The sequence below is a fragment of the Ctenopharyngodon idella genome, chromosome 6, assembly GCF_019924925.1.
Source record: "Ctenopharyngodon idella isolate HZGC_01 chromosome 6, HZGC01, whole genome shotgun sequence".
NCBI classification, from domain to species: Eukaryota; Metazoa; Chordata; class Actinopteri; order Cypriniformes; family Xenocyprididae; genus Ctenopharyngodon; species Ctenopharyngodon idella.
Window position 1 is genome coordinate 34,244,455 of NC_067225.1, and position 19,109 is coordinate 34,263,563.

Genomic DNA, 19,109 nt, shown 5'->3' on the forward strand with positions numbered 1-19,109 from the left:
AATTTATATAAATGTATATACATTTAATTTAATAAATAAAATAAATTATATCAAATATATATATATATATATATATATATATATATATATATATATATATATATATATATATATATATATGTGCGTCTGTCATTCCATCAAATACTGTAAAGATAGAAGTTTAATAAATTAATGAATAACTAACTGGGTTTTAATAATATTGTGCCAGACTCAAAGCAATGCCAACGATGGTTTATGCCAACGATCATTTGGGGTTCAGGAATCAAAGTCTGCTGCCCTTTGCCAAATTAAATAAATCACAAAATTATTGGCAGCATATCATGCATGTCAAAACAGTAACACACAGATGTGCTCAAATAGGGGGTCAGAGGTCAGGGAAGAGGTCAGCGGCCTAACGGACAAAACTGGGCAGATAGGTTTTGACTAACAGAGATTTGAACCCGAAGTTTGTGAGTCGAGCCTCAGTCCTCTAGATATTTTCTCATGTCTGTGTGCAAATCCTGCTTTTACTCCACAGATCAGATTTTTAATGAAGAGTTACTCGTTTATCCGTGAAACCACACCAGCCGTCCTCAAACACACACCACAGAAGGGTAATGCTGTGAAAACGTATTGACAGGCTTCAGATTTTGACTGCATAAGTTTGAATGCTGATTCTTTATATACTGAAACGCAGATGTAACCCTGATCTTCACGTCTGATCTTTTTCCTCAGATGAATCGCTGCGATATCCGTCCCTCTCCAGCTATCTGTACTTCCTGTTTTGCCCGACTCTGATCTACCGTGAGGTCTACCCACGGTAACCGTCTCTTGTTGTGCTGTATTACAACGTGACAAACTTAAAAATCAATATCCTCACTGTTTGTTGTTCCCTTTCAGAAACCCGTACATCAGATGGAACTACGTTGGCATGAACTTTCTAAAGGTGGGATTGACTAACACATGCCTGGGTCATATTTCACCCAAAAATAAGAAATTGTATTTTGCATAGAGAAAAGAAAAAGGTAAAAAAGTATGTTTTGAATTGTAATATTTTCATGGTAATTACACACATTCCCCCCTCAGTTCTTATTACTTTTATACAGTAATGAAAATCATGAAAATCAAAAATACTACCATGATCTGCACTTACAAATTTACTTGACTTTAAAAAATATATTTATATATTTAACACACAAATTAAAGCAATCACCACACTCTCCCAGCTGATAGGTGTCAGGACCAAAATCTAAATAAATATAATAAATAAAAAATAAAATTAAAAAAGGTCTGCAGATGATCTTACACAGTAAAGAGCAGTGGACTGACACTTTCTTCAGAGTATATTTAACATAGAAAATAAATTTTTTTAAAATGTGTTTGTCGTGACAATACAAAATACTTAAATGTTTCTAAAAACAGTTTCGCCCACCTTACGAATCCATCGCTCTCGTGTTCCTCTGTCTCCTCGCAGATCTTGGCCAGTCTGTTCTATCTGTACTTCATCCTGGTGCGCTTGTGCATCCCTGTGTTTAGGAACAAGAGCAACCAGCCGTTCAGCACACGCACGCTCATCCTGGCGCTCTTCCACGCCGCTTTCCCAGGTACGGTGTAACGCTTCTGCAACACACACACTCACAAAGTCAACAAGAAATAAAAATTTACTTTCTTAATACATGTTTCTGATCCGATTCATCAGTACAAACTATTAATTAACTTTAATCAAAATGCAATAATTCACCTCTGAAACAACTTTCCATTTCTGATGATGTCACCTGGGATGTGCAGACTATTAGTTAATATTAAGAAATAACTTTAGCATTGAATTTCTCAGGCAGTGTGTGTGATCTTATGTTCAGGGATGCTCATGTTAATGTTGGGCTTCTACGCATTTCTGCACTGTTGGCTCAACGCTTTCGCTGAGATGCTGCGTTTCGCTGACCGGATGTTTTACAAAGTAAGTGAACTCTAGTAGTTTTCAACTATTTTCTATTTAATATTTTCCACATATAAACATATAGAAAAGTTGGAAATGATTCACAATAAGGTTCCATTTGTCAACATTAGTTCACATGAACAATGAAAAATCATTCTAAAGCATTTAGGGAGCGTCCAGGTTGTTGACGTGTTCTTCAGTGTCTCGCGTCTCTGTTTCATCAGGACTGGTGGAACTCGACTTCCTTTGCCAATTATTACCGCACATGGAACATCGTCGTCCACGACTGGCTTTATTACTACGGCTACAGAGACTTCCTCTGGGTGAGAACTGACACTCCCGAGTCTCACTTTTGAAATGTGTGTCGTGTTTTAATAACTCTGACCATGAATCTCTGCTGAACCCCTCAGCTGTCAGGCTCTAAACTCCGCTCGGTGGCCACACTCTCCGTTTTTGCCGTTTCTGCACTAGTTCATGAGTACGCCTTCACCATGGGCTTCGGATTCTTCTACCCGGTGATGTTCTGTACATTCGCGGGTATTGGTGGTAAGAATGCAAGAAAACCTGTTTCTGAACATACAAAATTGAATTATGAAAATTGCAATCATCTCAGTCAATGTATTTCTAAACTTCTACAAACAGTCATGCAGAGTTTGATTTACAGAGCAGGATTGAAGTGCTTACATATATTTTTATACCTTTCCAGTGGTGTTCAACTTCGCCATGAACGACAAACGGAAGAGCCCGGTGTGGAACATCATCATGTGGACGTGTCTGTTCATCGGTCAGGGCATCCATGTCTGTCTGTACTGTCTGGAGTGGTACGCACAGATTCACTGCCCGCGAACTGGGGTAAGAACTGATCCTTACAGAAGCTTGTTTCTGCCACGGAATAAAATAAAAAAAAAAAAAAAAAAAAGATAATTGCAACTTTTTATCTCACAATTCTGACTTTTTTCCCCCTCATAATTTTGTTAACATCTCGCAATTCAAACTTTTTCTCGTAATCCCAAATTAACATCTCGCAATTCCGATTTTTATTCCGACTTTTTTTTCTCATAATCCCGAGTTAACATCTCGCAATTCTGACTTTTTTTCTTGTAATCCCAAGTTTACATTTTGTAATTCCAACTTTCTCGTAATCACGAGTTAACATCTCGCAATTACGACTTTTATTCCGACTTTTTTTACTCTTAATCCCAAGTTAACATCTCGCAATTCAGACTTTTTTCTCATAATCCTAAATTAATCTCACAATTCCGATTTTTATTCCAACTTTTTTTCTTGTAATCCCGAGTTAACATCTCACAATTCTGACTTTTTTTTCTCGTAATCCCAAGTTTATATTTTGCAATTCCGACTTTCTTGTAATCCCGAGTTAACATCTTGCAATTCAGACTTTTTTCCTCATAGTACGGAGTTTATTTCGCAATTCAGACTTTTTTCTCGTAATCCTGAGTTTATATTTCGCAATTCAGACTTTTTTCTCGTAATCCCAAATTAATATCTCACAATTCCGATTTTTATTCCAACTTTTTTTCTTGTAATCCCGAGTTAACATCTCACAATTCTTTTTTTTCTCATAACCCCGAGTTTATATTTCGCAATTCCAACTTTTTTTCTCGTAATCCCGAGTTAACATCTTGCAATTCAGACTTTTTTCCTCATAATCCTGAGTTTACATCGTGCAATTCAGTCTTTTTTCTCATAATCCTGAGTTTATATCGCGCAATTCAGACTTTTCTCCTAGGTATACAGAGTTTACGTAAAATAGACCTTTTTTTCTCGTAATAGTTTTTTTGTTTTGTTTTGTTTTGTTTCGTTTCCGCCATACAATACAAAAAATAAAGTAACTTTTTTGTGTGATAAAAAGGTTGCAATTACCTTTTTTATTTTTTTATTCTGTGGCAGAAATAAGCTTCCACACACCAGAACCCACTTCGCTGTATCACTGCAGGATTCCCGGTCCTCTTTAAGCGCTGCACACGGCCAAAGTTCCCAAACGCACAATAAAAACACACTTGCACTTTGCTTAACAGATCACTGTTTGATCACAAAGGCTCAAAGTGCAGATGTCTCTCACGATTGACTGTGACGATTAAGTTCTGTCCAGGATTAGGTCATGAGCAGCAAAGCTAACTGAAGAACACACTGACAGATGGTGTACGATGTGGTAACAGCTCAGAAATAAAGCAGAACACAAGAATTTTAAAAGCTATATAAAGTTATAAAATAACAAAAGATAGCAGAATAGAGGTGGCAAAAACGCTATAGAACTGTACAAATAGTAATAAAAAAAAGAAAAAAAGAAAGAAACAACATCCACTTGGTGGCACTGCAGGGTCACTTTGAGTAAATCACCCTTTCAATGCACGTCAAAAGGGTTTGGTTAAAAAAAAAAAAAAAAAGGTTCCATGTTGTTAAATGTTGTGTTTGCTCTGTCTTCAGAGTACAGTAGTGCCATAAATCATATTTAACAACGTTTGCATTTTCTCAAAACAGACAAGCTTCTGGGAGCTAGTGACGCCACGATCATGGACGTGCAGTTCGCAGTGACATCTGAACGCTCACAGTGACCTACATCAGCCTCTTCAGCAGCATCAATATTTGCTTCTGTTAATTACCGTGTGTGCCGTGTGAGGGATCAGGCATGACATACTGTGCTATTTGAGACGCATTATGAAATGTGTTACATAACATACTTGAAACGACATTCACATGATTAATGAAGCACTTCAGCCTCTCTGTAAATGTTGCTTACTTTAATTGAATGTTCTCAACTTCATGAGTGTTTATATTTTAATGAATGTAATAATGGACATTATAAAAAAAAGTTATACATTCATAGTGCTTTAAGCTTATGGAACAAAGTAAATGCAATTTATTTTATATCCTCAATTTATATTGTGTTCTGAAAATACAAAACCTGTAAAATCATATATATATATATATATATGGTACCTTTACAATAAGGTTTATTAGTTAATGTTACTTGAAGCATTAACTAACAACGAGCAATACATTTGTTACAGTATGTCTTAATCTTTGTTAATGTTAGTTAATAAAAACAACAGTTTTAACAATGCATGTTAGTAACACTGCATGTTACTGAGGCTACAAAGAAATTAATCATACTGAACCAGCCTCACTTTAACCCTTTATGGCCGTCAGTGTTCGTGCATCTAATGTGCAGACCCATTAATGTCTGGTTTCTCTTGCATCATCATGTTTAATCATAATTAAATATATCTGCAAGCAGCAATTAAGGGGCCAAGCACAACAGAAGCGAACAAGGAAGCTCGCAGCAGACCAACAATGTCATAATGACTATGATAGTAACTGAGACAAACACACTGCATGCCAATCAGACCAACAGTACTGTAGTTACAGCCAATTTCATATTTTGTTCAATTATAGCACCAACAAGTGACACAGTCCCACTGCTTTTTTGTGTGTGTCCTCAGAGTGCCCCCATACATAAGTGTGTCAAATTTGGTGAAAATCTCATTTCATTTAGGTGTTATAGACGTATGTATGTATGAACACATAAAAATTACCCACACCTGACTTTGAGTGCATTTTTTTTTTGCCACTTACTATCAAAATTTTGACATTTGGCCATTAGCGTTTAGTCAACGACCTGTTTCCGATTTTCCTATGGTGGTTTTGTCTCAATCGGACTAACGGTTTTGAAGATATTTGTGAATGTTGTTTAAACGCTAAATCACAACGTTGCACTAACCATAAGGCGAAACCTAGCATGTTTGGTATTGTTGGACTTGGCAAGGATTCAGGAATCTAACGAGATGACTCACATGAGAATAAGTTGACCACACCCAAAGTTATAAGCATTTGAATATTTGATTTTACCACTAGGTGGCACTGGTCCGAAACTTCTCAGACACCTTCAGGGCATCGATGACCCCACATGCGTTAAAATACAGCGTTTTGCGACAAAACTCAAAATGGCCGACACCCAAAATGGCCGATATGGGCAAATTAGATATCATTCAATTCGGCATGACGCCCTGAATCTATTGAGACCACTTCTATTATTGGACAAACTGTTCAGAAGTTATAAGCATAAATATTCATTTTTCGTATATCTCCGGACCAGTATGTGGTGCTGTATGTAACCTCAGGTCATGCTTGTGACGACATGGACCAAGTTTGGTCTGAAGCATTGAGGAGATACAGCCTTACGTCTATTTTTCTACTTAAAATTTGTTTGCGCGTTTGTCGAAAATGGTTTGACAAATCAACTTGAATTCCACAACTTTTTTCATCATGGCCTGAAGAGGATCTGGTTCAATTTTCGTGAAAATCGGAACAACGGCCTAGGAGGAGTTTGAAAAAGTAGGTTTTTCGGAAAATTCTAAATGGCGGGAAAATTTTCATGACAGAAAATAACGTCACAGGGTGCAGCTGAATCGTCTTGAGCCAACGAATTCTGTTTCTAACCCTTAGGGTTCAAAAGTTATTGAAACTTTGGACAGGTGGTGGCGCTACAGGCATTGATTTAGAGACTCCAAAATCGATGTGGTTAATGTTGGGACTGTCCTCCATCAGTGTGCCAAATTTCATAACTTTCCTACAAGCGATTCTATGGGCTGCAATAGACTTCCAGAGTGGAAGACGAAGAAGAAGAACGCCAACAGATACAATATGTGCCCCTAATAAACATGGAAGTTCAAATGTGTGACCTTCTGTATAGTTCTGAACTGATACATATTGTTACATTTTTGTTTTGACACAATATATTATTACACCCCTAACACTTATTCATTTAGCGGAAGCTTTAATTCAAATCAACTGACAAATGAGGAACAAAAACACACGAGAAATAAAACTTGAGATACTAAAAGGGCAGTTTCAAGAATAAAGAAGAGTAATGCAGAAGCTAAATTCAGAAAAAGACAGACAGAGAACAGGGAACAAGATTAAGCATATTTTTTGAAAATTGTATTTAAAGGAAGTGCATGCGGAAGAAGTGCTTTGTTCCTCAGGAATGTGGGTTTTTTGAGACATGACAATTTCAGAAGCTCATTTAAAAGAGGTCGTTTAGAACGTGCGAATGGTCAAAATGTTCCCGCTGTTTGACTTCAGCAGTTTCTATGGAGAGGTTGCCAAGGTGATGATGTCACCACACACCACCGCATTAGAATATGACGCAAATTTAAGAGTGCAAAACGTGACGTAGCACTAGATCACATGCAACTTTCTTACCAGTTCATTACTGTGTGCCAAACAATAATCTGACATCTCTTATCAGGGCATGTTTTATTCAGGAACCTCAAAACAGAAGCAGACAATAAAACCACCGACTACAAAATCTCACAAAACGCAGTGCAAGAAAACACAGTGTTACAGCTTCAAAACCAAACATGAGCATTCATTACTGCATATTATGTAATGCACATAAAAAGGTAAGACAACAAACGTTGGTGTTTCAGCATGATCGTTTCCAGCTAAGAACATTTAATCCAGCATACAACTCTGAGCCAAATTCAAACAATCGGGGTCAGGATCGACAGGATCAACAACGCAAATCTTGAGCATTTCATGCACAATTTATCACAGCATTAATGCTGTAATTATTGAAATCATGTAACAGCACAACTGAGGAAAGAACAAGATGGCTACTGTCTGAAATAGTCAGCATGACACGAGATGTTTCGGACCGTAAACAAGAGGATTAATATTCTGTTGACTGTCATTCAGCGTTTAGTCACGTGGCATAAGAGGATAAATCAGATTTCAGCGTCTGAACGCTGTAAATAAGTACAGAAACACAGAATCCCTGATGTTAATGTGGCTTTCACATTAGTACAATCCCAGAGAGACCAGCTGCAGAAATCACATCAGCCGAACGATTCTGAGACTCAAAAACCACGAACATCTCTAGTCCATCTATCTAACCTACCGTCTAACCCATATTTTGGTGAATGCATGGAGAAAATGAAGACAGTATCAGTAAAAACAGTCCTCCAATCATCCATTCCTTCAAAAAACAAACACACTGTTTTAACAAATGGGTCATTCTATGAAACGGGTTCGAAAAACTGATTCAAGCTACATTAATAAATGGAGGGATATAACTATGCCTTTAAAACAGGCACAACATGTAAGTGGGTCATTTTTCTAAAAACATCCATTTTTCAAAAACACTTACTATATAAAATAGATTACAGTCACAAGTTTTAGATCATCTTCTAAAAAAAGCTAAGATATTGATTAAAGTGGAGACTGTACGCCGAGTTCACTTATGGAACGGCACAATATTTTAGCCCGGAAAACAACTTCAAGACTTTATTTAATTCCTGAAGTCATTATTCACATGTTAATGATGGACACAAAAGGCACCTGTTTTCTAGAATGACCCAGATGCACAAAACAGTACAGTTACAGTAATGCAGAAGAGCGGTTTAACATTAGGATGATTTTCAAATGTACAAGATTTGGTCCTTGTCCCACTTTGGTCCTGTAAGTGCAGTTGGAAATCCTGGCAGCCTGAACGGCATTTCAAGCACCTCTCGGCTCAAAGCTCACGTCGTGTTTACAGGAGCGAGTTCATTTATCATTATGAGAGGAGAGCCGTCTCGCTCCAGAGCTTCTCTCCTCTCAGTTCTGTGTGTTTTTAAGGTAAAGTGATTTTTGTTGGTACCTTTAGGTAACATGGTAAACTGTCGCTCTGAACTCCTCAAAGCTTATTGGGCCCTTGTTACTCAGTGGTTCTGATCACTGAGATCATTCATTTATTGGACTCAGGTGAATTTCACAAAAATGACAAGAATTGTCAGGGCCGTATTTCACCCCCCCCCAATTTAGGTTGTAAATTGGTTTTAATTTGTTTTATATTTGTTAAATTTCCATGAAAATATTATGCAAACTGTGCAAAAAAACAAAAAAAAACAAAAAAACAACAACTTAAGACCGAAAATATAATTTAAAAAGTATATTTGTCTTTTAAAGATTTTCTTCACATTATTTAAACACTTTTTCACCCACAATTTTCATTACTGTAATGCAAAAATTATACATTTACAAAATTATATTATTTTATACTTTCTTAAATACAATTATTAAGTACAATTATAGGTTTTTAGTACAATCACTGCAATTGTTGCACTGAATTTATGAAAAAAAATGAGATGTATTATATTAGATGTAAAATTAGATGTGTGCGTGTATATATATAGGTTGTAAATTATTTGGGGGGGTTTTACTAAAATGATTATTTTAATTTGTTTTATATTTGTTACATTTCCATGAAAATATTATGTAAACTGTGCAAAAAAAAACAAAACACAAACTTACGACCAAAAGCAATTCTTTTTCTTTAGATTTGAGTTAAAATATGGCCCGGACATTTCTTAATCTTGTAAAATTCACCATTCACAATGTAGAACAAAAAAATTGTTATAAGATCTAACGATAAGAACACGTCACTGTGGAACAAACGCGTGCATTAGGGAGGAATTCGCTCCCATTTGACAGGAACTGCTCAATATATTCAATATATTTCATACACTTTTTGAATACAAAAAGTGAAAAGGTGAAAAACTATGGCATGCCGTAAAGTGCCATAAAAGTATTTTATACGAACATGTATTCTGTTTATCTGACACTGAATTATGAGCACATTTTATAGCACTGTAAAAACAGTGAGTGACTTCAGTGCTGGACTTCTGTGGGTTTACTATTAGTGGTTCTGTTAATTCTCCAAAACAACTACATTCAGGTTCTAGTTTAAACCGAGGGAGTGGTTTATATCCACCATGTGACGTCCTCTCCTTCATTCTGAGCAAAGCGAACGGAAACAGTGCAGATCACAATGTCACAGCTTGAAGTGAATCTACATGCGTTTGTGTCCACATCCACATATGGGTTAATATAACGTGACGATCCATTACATCATCAGTATCGTTCTGATGCCGATTCCAATTGAGAGTTCACATTACGTCAAGTCTGCCAAAATACCTGTTTAAAACCCGTTCTTTGCTCCAATCAAGTCTTTGTTCTCACTGGTTTTCCGTGAAAGTCTCTTTCATACTTCCTACTTCCTGATGTGAGAGCGCTGTCTAGCCAGTCTCTTCATGAAGCAGCACGTCACCGTCGCAATAATCAACACACCCACGAACAGCGCCGACGACACGCCGACCACGAGAGGAATGAGCAGCAGATCAGCAACTGGGAGAAAAACACATCAAATCTCAATGAGTCTTTCAGTTCAACAGCTGCACATTCCGTCACACGGGTTATTCCTGTATGGAAACAGATTCGATCTAATCAGACTCACCTCGTGCGTACAGGTACAGGTGTGCGGTCACCGACTCTGCTCTCGCACCTGTATTGTACCATCCGCCGCGCGGATCCTGCGACCAAACCTCCGCCTGACACTGATAGTGTCCCTGATCCTCTTCACTGGCTGAGAAGATTCTTAACCTGTAGCAGGCGGCAGACACGCGGTCGACGCTCAGATCGCTGCCGTTGCTGTAGATCCGCGTGAGCCCGTCGTAGGTCAGGGTCGCTATGAGGCGGCCTCTGCTGTCCTCAGAAAACGTGAGGTCTTTTCCCACGGGTTCCTCTGGCTTCTGAAGCCACTGCACCTCCACTTGTGAAGAAGCGGTAGTTTCCACAGAGATGTTGCAGAGCAGGGTGACCGTACTGCCGTGCCTCAGGAGCGGCCGGCGAGGTAGATCAATGCTGGCAGAAACACGCACATCTGAACGGGCACATAAATATGAATAAACAGATGAAGCTCATGAAAATAAGTCATAAGTCACTCTAAATAATCTTATGAATAAAGACTATTTATTTATTAAATTATTATGATTTTTTTTTTTTTTTTTGCATTTTGTTTAAAATTATGTATCGGTAGCTCTCTTCTGCTCATTTTTTGATTAAAAATAGTTAAATACTGTAAAATTGAAATATTATTCCAATGTAAATCAGCTGTTTTCTATGTGAATATATAGTAAAGTGTAATTTATTCCTGTGATCAAAGCTGAATTTTCAGCATCATTACTCCAGTCTTCAGTGTCACATGATCCTTCAGAAATCATTCTAATATGATGATTTGCTGCTCAAGAAACATTTATGATTATTATCAATGTTGAAAACAGCTCATATTTTTGTGAAAACCATTTTTTGGATTCTTTTATGAATAGAAAGTTCAAAAAACAGCATTTATTTGAAATACAATCTTTTGTAACATTATAAATATCTTTACTGTCACTTTTGATCAATTTAATATGTCCTTGATGAATAAAAGTATTAAATTTCATTAAAACAAATCTTACTGATCTGGATTTTAACTGTGAAAAGTTCAAAATGATTCAAGAAAATGTATTAACCTCTAAAAGTTTCTTTTTTGTCATTTCTTTATTAGTAGTAAATATCAGATGTTATTATAATAATAAAAATACAATGTATTAATAGTAATAAATTCACTCACAAACTTAAAACACACATTTAAACACTTCCTCACGCACCTTCAGTCTTCAGGCTCACAGTGACCCACTCTGATCTCTGAGTGATCGTTGCGGGAGTCGACGGTCCTGGCGTTTGTTTCCCGGCGTAGACGCTCACGGCGCACCGGTAGAGTCCGGCGTCAGCGGGGTGAACGGAGAACAGGCGCAGAGAGAACCTCCCTTCGGCTTCCTTCTCCATACTGCCGCCTCCCGCTCTGCTGACATCATCGCCCCAGGTCACCACGCCATTGGGGCCCATGCGCGCCACCTCCACCTCCACACCGCCCGTCGGCCCGCGCCGCATCCACTGGACGAGCAGCGCCGAGCGGTTCCACGCGCCCACGCCGGACACCTGACAGGTGAGGCTGAGAGGAGCGCCGGGCTGCAGCGAGACGTCACCGCCTGGAGCCGAGCGCACCGTCAGCGTGTCCACTGCACGAGGAAACAGAATTACACAGGCTGTATGAAACTTATGTCAATACCCAGCCCTATCAGCCGACACTTATTTCTCATGTCAATAAACATCGATGCTGCGCTGTAATTTAGTTTCCCTGAGTAGAAGCACACAAACAACACAAGGATGTTTTTATATGAGACAAAAATCAGCCTGCATTTACACTGCGATGCCTAATGCTCATATCCAATAGTTTGACACATAGTTTCCAAAACAGAAAATAAACCCAAGAGATTTTCTGTGATCAAGTTGCTTCAGTATGCAACATCCAAAGCAGCTTGTACAGTCATGAGACGTTTACACTTTAAGATGAGTGAGATCAGGCACCCGAGCCAAAGCCTGCAGATCTAACAGATTAAATATGAGAGGTTGTTTCTAACCAAGTGGTTGAACGGTGAGATTCCCGAGCTCCATGGTCCTCTGCGCAATGCGTTCCCACTGGCCATCCGGATCTCTGATCCACTGCACAGCCTCGCAGAAATATGACCCAGAATCCTCCGGTGCCAGAGCGCTCATCTTCAGCACGTACAGATCCCTGCCTCCGTCCCCTTTCCGCTTTTCCAGAGCGATCTCTCCATCTCTGTATCTCTTTCCGTAACCGCCGCTGTGGCCCGGAGTCACGCGCAGCTCACGGTCGATGGCGATGATTTCTCTCAGGTTGTGACCCAGAGACTCCGCCCCCCTGCTGCCCCGCATACCGAATGTGACGGACACGTGAGTGTGCTGATCTGATTGGACGGACGCTGCGCATGTCAGCTGAAGCTCCGTGCCTTCGATAACAGGTTGGCCGCTCAGAATGCGAGTGTGTGTTATCAGCAGCGTGTCTGGAATCACTGCAGAAATAAGAAACATTTCTTAATATATTTAAATACATTTCGTGTTTAATATACAGTACCTGTCAAAAGTCTGGAAACAATAACATTTTTGAATGCTTTTCCTATCATGTGCACTTGTGTGGATGCAGTCTGTTTTGACCGCAAAAAAATGAGGTAATGTGATTGGATGTCATGCATTCGGCACTACCATTTTGAAATGGTATAAAAGTTTTTATAACTTTATGAAACCAAGATGAATACTAATTATATATGGTGTAAATATTATATTTACGGTGGTTTAGTTTGTATCTTAAAGACAGGTCTTTTTCTGTAGAGTTGGGTAAGTTCTCTTCATCTTCTGCTCCTATTATCAGTGGAGTACCTCAGGGCTCTATTTTGGGTCCGCTTCTTTTTATCTTATATATGCGCCCACTAGGGGATATTATTAAGAAGCACAATGTTTCATCAAAAGGTTCATCCCAGGTTAAAAACCTTAGTGTCATCCTGGACTTTAATTTTATCATAGTCCTGTTTTATTGTTTGTTTTGTTTGGCTTTACTCTGTTTTTATTTTATGTTTCTTTACTCTGTTCAGCACTTTGGATAGCTCTGCTATGTTTAAATGTGCTACATAAATAAAACTTACTTACTATATATTACTACATATTTTATAGCATTACATATTAAGAATTTAGTACATGCATTTGAAAATATTTTATTTAAATATTCTTCTTTATCATCTTTGACCCATCTGTTTTCTGATACACCACCTACCTTTGACTCCCACTGATGAACTGTAGTTCCCCAGGAAGCGTGAGTCAGTGCTGGGCGTGTAACACTCATAACGGCCCTGATCATCTGGACGGAGCCTTTGGATTACCAGTCTGGCTTTGTCGTCAGAGTCCCTCTCGACCCGAACCTCGCCCGCCTGTACGCGACCCTGGAACGGCGCATAGGGAAACCCTGTGTCTCGCGTGGACACCACACCGATGTGCTGAGTCCCAGCATCCTCCCGGTACAGGAACCACTCAAAGTCCTGCCTCCGCGGGCCTTCATATCCCGAAACGGTGCAGGGCAGGGACAGCGAAAAACCGGCGACCCGGTACAGTGGACCGGCGGGAAGAGTGACCTCACGGCACATGCAGCACTGGAACTCTAACACAGAACCAAAGGAAACAGAGACAGAAAGTAAATAAGTGTGCCATGCAAGGTTTGAATGTTAACCACCAGGATGGATAGATAGAAAGCAGTTTTCCGAACTTTTTAACTTTAGTTAGTGTGTAATGTTGCTGTTTGATCATAAACAACATCTGCAAAGTTACAACGCTCAAAGTTCAATGTAAAGGGAGACATCTTCTTTTACAGAAATTGCTTTTTAAGGACTACAACAAACGGCTGGTAGGGACTACAACAAGCTTCTTCCCGGGTTGGTGACATCACTAACCCTAAAATTTACATAAACCCCGCCCCCGAGAACACACAAAAAAGGGGGCGTGGCCATGTTGGGCTGCTTTAGAGAAGAGGAAGAGTTGTTGTAGTAGAGTGTTGTTGTCATCCCGTCATTTTACGCCGGACTGCTTCACAAACGAGAGTCAATTCAACACAAAAGATTAACATGACGGCACATGCTAGTGGATGAGTTGAATCAACTCCACAGCAACTACATAAATTTATCCACTAACCATTCAGAAACGTCTAAAAGTTGTAACTTCTTCCTGAGTCTCTCCATCAGTGTCGACTCCGGTTTGAACAATGTAAGGCTGAACACCGTTACTGACAATCCTCATTTTGGCTGCGTGAGATTCTCCAGCTTTGTTGTTGTTGAGCGACTGAAGCGTGAGCCGTTAAAGCTCCGCCCTCTTCTGGAAAGGGGGCGGGAGCAGCAGCTCATTTGCATTTAAAGGGACACACACAAAAACGGCGTGTTTTTGCTCACACCCAAATAGGGGCAAATTTGACAAGCTATAATAAATGATCTGTGGGGTATTTTGAGCTGAAACTTCAGACACATTCAGTGGCCTGTTGCACAAAGCCGGTTATAGTTTCTACCCAGGTAAGTTCAAGATTAGTTTGAGCAAACTCTGGTTTTTCAGGTTTATGAAGGTGGATTGGTTTTTAGCGGGGTTTGTTGCTATGGTAACTGATGCTACACGGCTAACCTGCTCCGGAGCAGGTTTTATTCTGAGTTAGAGATCACAAACCCAAACTCGACCAATCAGCTGTGAGTAAAGTGTATCTGAGGCAATAAAGCCACTCCCCCTGTATCTCTCGCTCCAAATTAAATCAGTTTATAGTGAAAACATTTTAGAGACAAAATTTCTCAACATTTGCTGTTAATTATTCATTATATTTATATTAAATAAATTAAAATTATGAATAATTCATGACATATTCATATAATTAGGCCGATTATATTAATTGACAATATTAAACTTTGCTTTTAAATTAAAATAAATATAATACATGCCTAATATATAAAGCTTTTAAACAGATTAAGCTTACATGTATTCTTTTGAGCTCTTTGTGAAACTATATTAATTGTTTGGTCTATTTGTTTGATTGACATGCATTGATATATTCAGATATTTTCTTTCAGCTGCCTTCCCAAACTTTCACTTATTCCTGCTTATTCCTGCTTTGTAAATGCGTTTTATTTCATATTTTTCATAACGATCTCTTAATCTTCGGAAGCGACATGAATTGCGCGGCTCTCTTGCAAGAAGTGAATCAAACTGACGTTCTCTTTATTCCGTGTGATTGGCTGTTTGCCGCACATGTCAGACTTTCAGGTGCACACGCTTTGCAAACTCTGGATTAAACCTGAGTTGACAGAGAAAGTTTATACCGAGCGTTGTGCAACAGTTGAACTTGATCTAAACCAGGTTGGATTTATCTGGATTTGTCAACTGCAAACCTACTCTGAAACTCAGAGTTTGTTCAACTAGCCTCATGCAACAGGCCACCGGAGACACCAGAGACTTATATTACATCTTGTGAAAGGGGTCCTCTTTAAAATAAATGCAACTGGGTGATACAAACATATTCACTAATTTACTGTGCATCCAATTAATATTCAGCTAACATGGTCTCGGCACTCCTGTCGCCCCATTTTCAGGCCCGGGCGTAAGTATTGTTTATTCATGCCCGCTCTGTTTAGTTCCCACGCCCTCCACACGTGTGTGCTGTAACACGTCTCTGAATAAAAAGGGTCTAAATAACAAATAGTAATCCCATTCTGCCAGTCTACAACCTCTGATGTAACAACTGAATTCATTTTCCTCATGCAGACGTGTCTGAGGGTTATTTACACACCTCCTCATTCTGCTAAAGGAACTAAACCAGACACTTTTAACCAACCTACCGTTTCATTTGCCTCTAAATGATGACCATAATCTGACAAGCCTGTCGCACACAATCTCCTCCAGTTTTATCAAGTAAAAGTCTTTGTCTAATTGTACAAATCTCCTCCTTCAGCTCATGCTTAGATTTTTAATATTAGATTAGAGAGGTTAAATTATATCTGAAGCATTTCTTCACTCAATTTTTTACTAAAGGAATTTGTTTATTTGAAATCATCACTTTTAACTAAAAAAAAAAAAGGGACTTTCAGAAGTAAATTTGGATTTGACATGCACTAGGCAGCAAAAGGTAAACTTCTGAATCCAATGCGAAACTACTCCCACAGTTAATATAAGCAGTCCGTGTGACTCACACAGAGATGCAAACCAGATCAGATAAACTCAGCTATTGTAATGTGGTTGAGTGTTGACATTAAGAATGAGGTCACCTGTACTCTTTAACCACAACTGGAGAAATGAGACAGGTGTTGACAGGTTTCCTCTCACAAAGATTTACCGTTGTTTACCGTTTGTTTATCCCAAAATACCATAGTATTAGTCTCTGCAGAACGCAGCTGACAGCGATTGACATCACGTTACTACAACTACTACGGCAATAGTTACTATTGTACATACACTATTTAAAGGAAAGAGAATTTAAACTTAGTAATAAGCTTTAGAGCATTTCTTTTAAAGATATATTTCTGAATTATTGTTATGACAATAACTATAACTATGGGATTCTGGTGTAAATTATGGTAATTGGTTTAGTTTTCTAGTTTCGGAAGTGACCACACACCCTCACCCTTCAATAATGACCAGAGAACAGAAGCTTTAAGCGGATCAGACACGTAATTAAAGCACAACCGGAGCAGCAGGCCAGTGGAAATCCTGCACAGCTTATACGTACATTATGATGGCATTATTATGCTGTGTGGAAATGAAGAGATCACAGTACTGTATAAAACATTGTATAAAGCTCCTGTGACACTTTACAAATGATCTAAACACAAAGTTTCAGTTTTGTAATGAAATTAAACTGCACACATGATCAGCCTGTACAAAAAAACAATGTATTTGATGGTAATACCAACATACATTAATATATATGGTAGTGAATAACCATAAAACAATGTATTTACATACATGCATCAAAAAAAATGTATCCCACCAAGGTTGTGGGTTCGATTCCCAGGAAATGCATGAACTGATAAACATATATACCTTGAATTCAATGCACTTGGGATAAAAGCATCTGCCAAATGTAAATAAAAAACAAGGTAAAAACTATTTCTGTAAGTGTACATACATATTATCAACAAAAATCATTCAATATAGTTCTGAATGATCACTATATTCCTATACCATGGTATTTACATTCTACTCTAAAGTACTTCAATGAATAACAAGGTACTTGGTAGTACCAAGTACCATGGTACTTTGATATAAATACCACTGAATTTCCAGATTTCATGTACTAAATTATGTACGTGGAACATTAATATTAGTCCATGAATATGGTGAATGTCAAAAAATGATGCAATTTCCATAAACATGCTAATACAATAATATCTTATTGTTATTGGAGGATTGACTTGGACTTGTATGGAGCAGATGGACATTAAACATGAGCAGGCTGGACTCACCCCACAGTAAAGCGATGAACGTGATCCACCGCGGTGCCATTCCGCCCTGATCTCCACAACACTGTCGCGTTTACACCGATGTACTCTGTCTGACACTGTAGTACGAACACATGCTTGTTAATGTGAGATGAAATCGAAGATTCATTCACTCACTAATGACTGATAAACCAGCAGCCATCAAACAGGCGCGATCTGACCACAAACACGACCTTCTAATTCAAACCGAGAATTATATCCGTGTTTTTAAACCAGCACTGCAATTGCGCAAACGTTTTGGTGTTTTTCCTCTTTTACCATCCCTCTTTTCCCTCGGAATCACAGCGTCCAATCGATTCATACATAAATTAGGCTGTTCACTGAAAGTAGTGCATGACGTCACGCGCAGGGAGACAGACGCTAAACGGTTCACGGTCCAGTGACGTGACTCCGCGCGGACGAACACAGCCAATAGGAGGTCAAAGCGAAGAGGTTCATGTCTGTGTTAAATCGATGTTTGAATGTAGGCCAATCCCAATCGCCATGGCGCGAAAATGATAACGATAATAATAGTTTTATTAAACACTAGTTTCATTAATTCCCATTTATTTACATTTTTCATTTCTTTTATTCCCTCTCGCATCTTTAATATTTTTATTTATTTTCTGTACTGTAGTTATTTTATATTATATGCTTAGAAAATATTATAAAGCTTTGTCGACTTGGTTGACTCTTCCTGCAGGAGGTGCTTGAAGCCTCATGAAGCCAAATCCTCCATTGAACCACACATTAAAATCAAAACAATAATTGGCACAAATGCATTTACATCGCAATTTTAATAGTAAGTTATACTTTTATACTATGAGCTGAGGTGGGACAGAGCAGGTATAATTTAGTCTGGCTTTTATGCAAAATGATGTCTTTACACAGAATTTTAAGCAGGCACAGGCAGCCTTAAAGGGATAGTTCACCCAAAAATGAAAATTCTGTCATCATTTACTCACCCTCAAGTCGTTCCAAACTTGTATGAATTTCTTGTGCTGAACACAAAGAAAGATATTCGGAAGAATGTCAGTAACCAAGCAGATCTCGCCGCCCATTGACTACCATAGTATTCATTTTTCCTAACATGGTAGTAAATGGGGGCCGAGATCTGTTTGGTTACTGACATTCTTCCGAATATCTTTCTTTGTGTTGAGCAGAACAAAGAAATTCTGCTGAATTTGGAACTACTTGAGGGTGAGTAAATAATGACAGAATTTTCATTTTTAGGTGAACTATCCCTTTAAACAGCCGTGTAAAGATGTCTTTAGAATCTGAAATAGTCACTTATACCACGAGGCTGTTGAATGCTAGATATATTTAGATAATTTGTACATGAACAACAGAATATTGTGCCTCTAAACTCAGCTAATATTCAATATTATGTTTTAATCAACACAGACAGGAAAACTGCTGTCCTTTGATTTGTACACAATTTTGTAAAAAAAAAA

At 38.5% G+C, this 19,109-nt stretch overlaps 2 protein-coding genes across 2 annotated transcripts in view; one reads left to right on the top strand and one right to left on the bottom strand.

Annotated features, from left to right (window-relative positions):
* The window catches only part of soat2 (sterol O-acyltransferase 2), a 10,432-nt gene extending 4,950 nt beyond the window's left edge, over positions 1-5,482 (top strand). Inside the window, exons 8-16 of the mRNA XM_051897439.1 lie at positions 518-593; positions 715-799; positions 880-925; positions 1,454-1,583; positions 1,839-1,936; positions 2,140-2,238; positions 2,326-2,461; positions 2,622-2,767; positions 4,418-5,482. Of these exons, the coding sequence (XP_051753399.1) occupies positions 518-593; positions 715-799; positions 880-925; positions 1,454-1,583; positions 1,839-1,936; positions 2,140-2,238; positions 2,326-2,461; positions 2,622-2,767; positions 4,418-4,471 (870 nt within the window). The 3' untranslated portion in view covers positions 4,472-5,482. The remainder of the gene's footprint in view (positions 1-517; positions 594-714; positions 800-879; positions 926-1,453; positions 1,584-1,838; positions 1,937-2,139; positions 2,239-2,325; positions 2,462-2,621; positions 2,768-4,417) is intronic.
* Positions 5,483-7,178: 1,696 nt separating this feature from the next.
* Positions 7,179-17,991, bottom strand: igsf8 (immunoglobulin superfamily, member 8). The gene is made up of 6 exons (XM_051897438.1): positions 17,641-17,991; positions 13,431-13,811; positions 12,223-12,675; positions 11,410-11,820; positions 10,215-10,640; positions 7,179-10,105 (listed from the first exon to the last, which is right to left on the bottom strand). Exons 1-6 carry the CDS (start codon positions 17,678-17,680, stop codon positions 9,972-9,974), a joined length of 1,845 nt encoding a protein of 614 aa, XP_051753398.1. The 5' UTR covers positions 17,681-17,991; the 3' UTR covers positions 7,179-9,971.
* Between the last annotated feature and the right edge of the window lie 1,118 nt (positions 17,992-19,109).

Coding starts and splice junctions, on each gene's coding strand:
- igsf8 (XM_051897438.1), bottom strand. CDS start 17,680: ATGGCACCGCGGTGGATCACGTTCATCGCTTTACTGTGGG. Junction 11,821..12,222: donor TCTCACCGTTCAACCACTTG/GTTAGAAACAAC, acceptor TTCCTCGTGCAG/TGGACACGCTGACGGTGCGC. Junction 10,106..10,214: donor CCTGTACCTGTACGCACGAG/GTGAGTCTGATT, acceptor TTTTTCTCCCAG/TTGCTGATCTGCTGCTCATT.